At 37.4% G+C, this 9,020-nt stretch overlaps 1 protein-coding gene across 1 annotated transcript; it reads right to left on the bottom strand.

Moving 5' to 3' along the window:
• Positions 1-1,567: 1,567 nt before the first annotated feature.
• Positions 1,568-7,346, bottom strand: LOC103368267 (organic solute transporter subunit alpha-like). Its single transcript, XM_008296591.1, has 8 exons — positions 7,271-7,346; positions 6,695-6,846; positions 6,431-6,504; positions 3,103-3,261; positions 2,803-2,914; positions 2,565-2,711; positions 1,823-1,928; positions 1,568-1,728 (listed from the first exon to the last, which is right to left on the bottom strand). Exons 1-8 carry the CDS (start codon positions 7,344-7,346, stop codon positions 1,568-1,570), a joined length of 987 nt encoding a protein of 328 aa, XP_008294813.1.
• Positions 7,347-9,020: the final 1,674 nt, after the last annotated feature.

Here is a 9,020-nt window from a genome sequence, read left to right on the forward strand (position 1 = left end):
GTCAACAACAGTCTCGAGGAAAACCAAACCTTTGAGAATGATTACATAAAACAAGAGGGGGAAAAAAATGCAGTGAACTGTTTGGAGCAACATAGCAGTTATCTCCTATGTATAATGTCTGGGTGTTCCTCTGAATTAAATGAGCCCACGTGTTTTTTTTTTATAATGTATAAATAATGTGAATTAAAGAGCGGCGATTGGTTGTTTTTTTAATGAGCAGTTTAGTGAATGATGTTTTGTGGTGGATCATGTGTGGCCTCTTGTGGCTGCTTCAGAAACAGCACGTGGCACCGCTTTTCTCAAAATGCGCACCGAGTCTGAAAATAAAGCTGCTGTCTCATCCACATGCATTCCCTGGCCCAAATAAGTCTTTGTAAGTGGGTCAGCCATCTTTGAATAAATCTGGCTATTTTTCCAGGCTGTGTTAAGATGCAGAAGAGGCTTTGAGGAGGAACTCTTTTGAAAGTGTCTGAATAAAATGTCGTTTTTTTGTAACGAGCAGATTGCAGCAGGAAGAGACAAATATAATTTGAAGTACAAAATAAATTGAAACAGCATTTTTTTTAAAAATGTACAGGAAAAATGTACTAATACATCCCTAAAATGTTGAGAATATGTGCTTTGAATTAAATGTATGTATAGTGTGAAAACATGCCATAATAACAAACAGAACACCGTGTTTGTGTTTAGTTCCCACTTTACTACAAAAAAATACATCAGATGTTGTTGTAGATCATTTCAACATTGACATATAGCTCACGCACATACACAGACACATTAATAAAAATAAATAGGTGTTGTTTTTTTTTATTTACCACACTCTGGGCAAATGTAATCCTGCCACCCTGTCACCCTCTGTATGTTTTTGTCCCAGTATGACATGCATATATATACAGTATGATGTTACACTGCTCTGTATATTACGTATTTTGTAGAAAAAGACTCAGTTGCAGCCTGAAATAGTAAGAAAAGCACACATAATTGCTGCCTGATTTAAATGAGAAACAACATTATGTTTATGAGTGAGCTTTGAAGGAGCAAGTTGGCGTCGACTCAATGTATTCAGGGTTAAATTATCTGGTGGTGGCACATCTAACAAGAAAAAGAACCAAAAAAAAATAATCCTCCCTAAGTTTGTTTATTTTTGACATATGTGTTAATTGCATTTCTGTCCCCACTCCAGTAAAAGAGAATGAAGTTTCAGTTGGTAAACGAAAACACTTAAACAATAGTTAATAGATCCTTCTCAGTAGATAACAGATAACCTACACATCCCCCAGTGGAAAATCTTTCAAGGGACTGTTTCCTGGGCTGAAAGTAATAATTCTGGTTAAACAAATTTTATCATCTGGGGAATACAGTTAACAAATGTCAGTATGTCAAGTGTGAAAAGTACAAATGAACAAGGCAAAAGGTCTCCCAGGTAGTCCTTGGACCGTTACCCTTGAATGACACGATGAGGTAAAATATTATATCAAACAAATGTTGACTTTTTGTTGATCTCCAAACTTACATAATCCTGCACAGCCATGTTTCTTACTGTTGTACCATCGTTTTTTTTGTTTTTTCAGACATCATGCTCTACGAGAGCAGCCTGCAGGGCAACTTTGCCGTTCTGGTTGTTGTCATGTGCTTCACAGGGAATTGTGTTGTATGGGCGACGGTACAAAAACCGATTGATCAGAGTGATGATGAACATCTCCATGATCATCATCTGCTGACTGAGCACTGCAGGACAGACACACAGAGAAAAATAAAGACCGATTATGTCATTTTAAAAACCAGCAGCAGATGCTGAAAGACATTCAGAGACGTTTCTTACTGGAGCCGCGAGCCTGAGACGACAAGGGAGGGGCACAGGCGATGGTTCCATCCAAGGACAGGATGTTAATGATTGATGTCTGCAGCTGACTCAGTACAAGTATTAGCTGAGGAGAAAATCAATTATTGATCAGTTACTCACTGTATATACAGTAACAGGGTACTTCGAAAAGTATTCAGCCTTACCTGGAAAGAAGGGCCATAACTTCCAACTGTGTACCATAAAACCCTATATCACTGTCCGCAAAAAACATCTAATGTTTGAAGCAATTGAAGATAAAAAAGGGAGAGGAAAACTTCAAGCATTTGAGTTTTTGCGGACAGAGATATAAGACATTATAATAGACAGCTATGCCCCAAAATAGGAGTTACCTTTTTTTTTTTTTAAAGTTGAGAACTTCTTGTTTTATTCAACTTCACAACTTCAGTTAAAGATTTACTGTATAGAATCTCTAATTGTCAATATTTAGGAGGAGTAGGGGTGTGGGACTAAATTTCACATAAACTCTGTTGTTATTTCTATGTAACTTTTTATCTTTAGCTTCACTGAACAGTATTATGAACTTCATCATGTGGTAGAAACAACATTTTGATACAGAAGAGTGGAGTATTCTTGTAATTTCTGAATAATTTATCGATTTAAAATGCGACCTAAAGCAGCTCATGGTTTTTGTTAGTTTTATTTTTTTAATTGACAGTATCATGAAGCACTGCCGTGTTCGGTGTTGGAGGTGTTGACTCACTTGGTACATGGCATATTTGGGTATGATTTTAATGCTCCGTAGAAAGCTGTTAATGTTCATGAAGACGATGGCAACAGGCCAAAGAGAGGTGATGGTGAGGACACCAATGAATGGGTTGATCCAAATGGCCGTACCCGTGATCTCCAGCTGAAGAAGACAAAGAAACATTTGAATTAAATGTTGTGGTTATTTACTATGAGTACAATTAAATATGTAGAGAAGTGTTTCAAACACTTACATCAGAAAGATCAAAGTTTCCATTCGTCCACAGAATTACAGAAACCACAGAAAGCACTGATTTTAGGATTGCATACTGAAGAGCCCCTATCTTCAGCAGGAAGAGCATTCGCCTGAAAAATACCAAACAGATCAACAGTATTAATGTATACAGTCGAAACACAATGTGCAGTCATGTACAGAAAGATGTAGAACGATGGATAAAATTAATTATAAATATTCAGTTTAGAAACAGTAGCAGTAAAACACACGACTAAGTTTACAACTATAGTACCCAGACTGTAATAAAAGGTATAAATACCGTGACATGGGGACTCGGGGTAAACAGGGGCAGCAGCAGCAGCAGGGTCCTGTGTTGATCCGAAAGGGTGTCCCAGTAAACCGCTCCAGAAAAGCACTACTGCCCCCCAACTCCTCGATCAGCAGAACCAAGACCTTGTACACCACGACTGCAAAATAACTACAGACAGAAAAGAATTTAGGCCCAATCAGAGAAAGCAAATACATAGGAAAGGGTCAAATATCACTTTCACTGAGTGATGAATTCTATTTTTAGTTTGTGACATTTTAGCTGAGTTGGTTTGCAGCACGTTGTCACATTTTTTTAAAATAAAATTTTTTTATTATTTTTAAAATTGCAAACAAAATTAAAAAAGGAAGAAAATGCAAAAAAGTTTGGGGTTTTTTTTGGTGGGGGGGGGGGGTTTTTTAAAAAAAGAATCCCCTTAAAAAATTAAAAAAAGGGAAAAAAAAAATAAAAAAAAAACTCCTTTTTTCTTTCTTTTTTTTTTTAAATAAAAAATGATCAGTCTCATGGAAAAAGTAAGTACATTCATCACACTTTAAAATTTCTAAAATTAGAATTAGGGGTTCCAGTGGGTCATATCTGACATTTAGCTTTTGGTGTTCTCTTTATATTAAAGCGTATCCTGCCAGGATCTGAAGAGCTCACTAAGGCCTTCAGAAAAGAAAAAAAAAAACCGGGGAAGCCCAAGAAGCCAACAAGAGATTCAGAAAGATCTCCAAATTATTTCAGTGAAATCATTCCACTGTACTGGCATAGAGCCTAAACAGCTGGTTGCCCCAGGAAATTCAACGCAAGAACAGACTGTTGCATTCAAAAAGAAATCACCGTGAGCCTCAAAAGTTCCTCAGGGAGTCTGCAGGTAACTCTTGCAACCGTCGCTATCAAAGTGCGTGCAGGTACAATAAGAAAGAGATTGCATTAATTTGACCTGCGGGGGCAATGTGCCAGGAAAAAGGCTTTGCTCGCTACGGAGAAACTACACTTTGTCAGTGAACGTACAGACTATAAGAAACCAGACATATGAAAGATAAAGAGTTGTTTAGCCACAGTGACAGCAGCTTTTCAGGAGAGGAACCTCATAGAAATGCTGGGCAGCTTCTAGTCATTGATTCTACTAAATTCTGCTTCATTTCTAAGAGTCCTTGAAGATAATGTGAATCCATTTGATAAGGTTGAACTGAAACTGAACCGTTTAGCGGGATAATGATCTTAAGCACACAACACATCCACCAAGAAATGGTTTAAAAAGCATAAATGTATGGTTATGGGACGGCCTACACAAAGCTCAGATGTGAATCCCTTTGAAATGTTGTTAGGGGTTAGAAATGGGAAAACAAACAAGAAAACGCTGAAGGATTTTTTTAACCCTACAACACTAAACGCTAAAAATAGTAACACTATCACTAACGCCGGGTATATTTTACCCGATATAATAATCTGAATAAAATATAGTTTTCATTAATTTATGAAAAAGTACAACACTGTATGACAAATTGTAGTACTCTTCTTTAATTTCCCATAAAATTAAAACAAGGTACCATGGGTCACCCTATAAAAAGGCAGCAAAATTATTGAAAAATCAGGTAATCCTTAACGACAAATTTCCAAACAGAAAAAATAATGGCGCTGGGAACTTGTTCTTTGGTCCAGCCATTCCTGGGACATGTGAGCCTTGTCTGGTGAAGGCACAGTCTTCCTGCATCACTGACAACTGTGGCAGAGATTGACAAAAAATTGCATTTTTTGAGAGGGGAAAAATTACCAAATTTTTTTGACGACATGAATTTCCTTAGACAGACTCCATACCAGAACCAAACTGAGCCTTCACCAGACAAGGCTCACATGTCCCAGTCCTACAGTTTGTCATACAGTGTTGTACTTTGACATAAATTGATGAAAACTATATTTTATCCGGAATATTATATCGGGTAAAATACACCCAGCGTTAGTGATGGTGTTACTAATTTTAACATTAGTGTGCTCAGTCAGGAATTTCACTGATTTTCTGGACATTTCTGCGTAGCTAATGATTGCAGATGTAAACTAACATTAGCTACATGTTAATCACTTGTTAGCATTGCAGAGAAACTAGGCCTGTGACAGGATGACAGCTGTATGGAGAATGTGGCCGGCCTGAATGTTGTTTCCCTTGAAAAGTGCAAAGAGCGCCTGATTTCAACACACAAACACTAACATTGGGTAAATTCCACCTATAAAATATTTTGCCCTCTATCACTAACGCCGGGTGAAAATCACCCGAACGCATGCCTCTTGAAAAAACCATAGATGGGAGGTGGGAAACAAACATACCATTAATGACATCAGTGAGCAGCCTGAAGCTACCCAAGGACCCATGCAGCTCAGACAGCAGCAACACAATGAAAATCACATGACAACAATCGTGCGGGTGAAAATCACCCGGCGTTAGTGTTCTAGGGTTAAAGGAAGAGTTGTGAAAACATTCAGTAACCCAACGTCAGAGATTGGTTGACAATCATGCAAAATAACCGCAAGAAATTATTCTTCTCAAAGTCATCTTGACCTCAGACTGTAACACCGTGTATATTCTCACAGATTAATCATATTAAGTGTCATGAATCTTCACAGATAACAACGTGTACCTAATTATGGTAAATAAATGACTGGAAAAGCCTGTGCTTGCTAAAACATGACAAGAAAATCCCCCAAAAAACACGGCATGATGTGTCATGTGGCGTAATCTCTGTGTAATGATTTATCGTTCTTCCTGCAGTGCTCTAAATTTTTCATAGCTTTTTTTATTTTTTTTATTTTGTCACTTAAATAATGCTTCTCTAACAACAACAATTCAAGCTAAGACGAAAAATTCCTGTTTTGTGTTTTTTTTTCACAGGCTCCAGCCTTATTTACAGTGGCCTGCTGGCTGTGTCAGAAGCTATTGATAAAAAGATAAATAATATAGAAGCAGACATGTCGAGCAAGATAACAGTAGAGTTGAGTTCGCTGCAAAGTCGGTCACACAGTAGCTTTAAGATAACAAACTTGAAGCTGTTGTTGGATAAAATCAGAAAAGGAAGCCAATGCAGATAAGAGAGAACATCTGCAAGTACACATTATTTTCTTGGAACTTAAAATCTCACATGATGTTTTGTTGGCACTTTTCTGTCGATGAAAACTATTGATCTAAGTTTTGTCAGACTAAAAACACAACCTATCTCATCATAATTTATCCTAGAATATGGACAGAAGCTTTTTCAGAAATATCAGTGAAAGAAACCATCTACTGTATGAGAAAATACATTTATCGTACACTAATTTAAATGTAGTTCAAGGGAAAACGCACCAGTTAGACGTCATGTCTGTGATCATGACGGCTCTCGGGATCCACATCCCGAAGCAAGCCATGGTGGCAATGACCTGAAACAGAGGAATAAGAAACATGCAACTGCAAAATCAGCAGCACTTTAAGGATAATGCAGCATGATTTTTTTGTTGTTGTTGCATTTTCTCTGAATCGAAGAACATGAAACTTGATGATAATTATATTTCTGCTTAATTTGAGAATCAGCTGCATATTATAAAAGTCTGATCGGGCCTGATTGCTTACCGGTGCTGCACCGCTTATCCAAATGATGGTGGTCTTCTTGGGGTACTGCACTTTTTTATAAATGTAGACACACTGTTCCAGGTACAGCAGCAGGGAAACAGAGGACATGAAGGTGAGCATGGCGTACAGGCAGAATCCAAACGTATCTAAGTCTGAATGAAAACAAAAAGAGAGGAGAGAGAGAAACATTATTATTATAAGGATTATTTAACAGTGTTTTCCACATTGACACAAACAAAAATACACAGAAGCAGCACAAATGAGGTTTTCTTGAAGTTAAAAACCTCCATCAAATGAAGTAAAAAAGCATCTGATCAGAGAGCAACATGGACATTGTGATGAAACTTTACAACCATAAATTCATGCCTGTGCACTGTTCAGGTCAATCAGATTATTTATTGTCACTTTGAGGACCTTTGGAAAATAGGCACATCCACAATTAAAGAAGAAACCAAGACTCTTAAACTCATTCAGCTATTCAGGAAATGGCTGAGTGAACTATGAATGCCATTTGCTTTAACTTGTTGATAAGGAAACATTGTCAGCAAGTAGGTCGCAGTAATGAGGGCCACTCACGCTTTATCATGTCCATAGCCAGTGGAGGCTCTTGTAAACAAGCCGGATCAATGGTGCCATTCAGGGATTCCTCCATGGCAGGCAGATATTCCTCTTGAAAATTTTTTTAAAAAAAGGACTAAATTTTAAAAAGAAATAGCCAGTAGGTTGGAATTGTATAAGTCTACTAAAATAATCTTTACATCACAGGGTCCAGCGGTGGATTCTAGCGGCAGATCCAGCAGCGACTGAGCTGTACACCTTAAGGGACTTTGTCAGAGTGAAGGTGTAGTGACACAACTTGCAAGTTTATGGGCTAAGGCTGTCACTCATTCATTCACAGACCTATGTTAGAGTAATTAAAAAAAACACCAAGGTCAGAGTTTAAGTTAAGGGGAGAGACATAGCAAGCAAATCATCAGAAATGAACTTTGACTTTGGGTGTGATGTTTCCTTCCTAGTAAATATAAAAAAAGGTATGAATAGATAAAGGAGATTCCTTCAAGCTTGAACTATGAGACATATTTTGTAATTTGGCTCCATTAAATTACAATTTTTTTTAAATCAAAGTGACTTGCAAAAAGACCCAGAGTGTGTCCCAGTTTGCTGTTCAGAATTTTGCTACTGAATTATGCAGATTTGTTAATATTAGTTTGTCGTCAACATCACTTTTAGCTATGGTCAGATGTGAAATGTGTGGTTGGATACAAAAGCATTTTATTTGGTTTGACTTAAAGTAAGAAATGCAACTGTCCTTCCAACACACTTAAAGACAAAAATATGTTTTTAACATTTTATACAGTCCAATAATAGGAGTAATCAAAGATATTCCCCAAGAAAGTCAGCATCAATAGAAGAAGATAAAAAGAGAGAATAAATTCTTATAAATGTTTGGGATTGATTATTAGAAACCCCAATAGGATTTGTCATACAGCATCTAGAAGCAGAGTTCGAAAGGTTCAAAGCAAAGCTGAGTGTTGAGGCTCTTATAGTTTTATCTGTTGCAATGTTATGGTGGGTTGATCAACACTGAGGTCGTTCAACTCTCCCTGGCTAATTATCATCCAAGTCGTTCCTAGCTTGTCGTAATTCCTTTGTCAGATAAAGAGTCACTTAAAGTTAAGTGCCATGAAAAAGTGAAGAGAACAGTTGTGCGTCACGATTATCTCCGTGAACTCTGCATATGAATCAGCAGCACTTAGAATGTACTGAAACCTTTTCTCATGATTGAGAACTCCTTCTGCTGATTTCTTAAATGTGAAGGAGCTAGAAGCTATATGTGTCATTTTGTTATTATATCATTATTTTCATCTTTATACCTTTACTGATAACTGAGAAATTATTGTTGCTAATGAAACATTTCCTCTGCAATGGAATTTCCTCTTCTGAATTGTATTTACCGTAGAAAATGGGCACATGTGATGTGACATAGTTTTCTTGTTGGGCACGCGACTCCAGTGATAAACAGTTTAGATTTCAGACATCTTGCTTAACTTATGTGGCTAACGGGCCCAACCCAGACATATAATGATGATCACTGTTTCTGGAGCTAGAAAGAGCCATTAGATGATTTGCGATTTGAAGTCAATCAGACTGAGGAAATTTGTGGGCATCAGTGTTTAATGTCAGACTGGGAGGACAGTCAGGGGGACACATTAAAAGTGGGATGAAGTTGGACATACAGTTGTGTGTCTTCAGCATAGCAGTTGTAATGGATGTTATATTCACTGATGACTTTTCCCATTGGCAGCAAATCAAAGAAAATTAAAGC

Source organism: Stegastes partitus, unplaced genomic scaffold, assembly GCF_000690725.1.
Source record: "Stegastes partitus isolate 25-593 unplaced genomic scaffold, Stegastes_partitus-1.0.2 Scaffold1136, whole genome shotgun sequence".
Taxonomy (NCBI): Eukaryota; Metazoa; Chordata; class Actinopteri; family Pomacentridae; genus Stegastes; species Stegastes partitus.

What these genes read in the sequence shown, in the direction of transcription:
- LOC103368267 (XM_008296591.1), bottom strand. Translation starts at nt 7,346, where the DNA reads ATGGAGGAATCCCTGAATGGCACCATTGATCCGGCTTGTTTACAAGAG. An exon ending in GAAACTTTGATCTTTCTGAT is followed by an intron (nt 2,712 to 2,802) that starts GTAAGTGTTTGA and finishes TGTCTTCTTCAG; the next exon opens with CTGGAGATCACGGGTACGGC. An exon ending in GTCTCAGGCTCGCGGCTCCA is followed by an intron (nt 1,729 to 1,822) that starts GTAAGAAACGTC and finishes TCTGTCCTGCAG; the next exon opens with TGCTCAGTCAGCAGATGATG.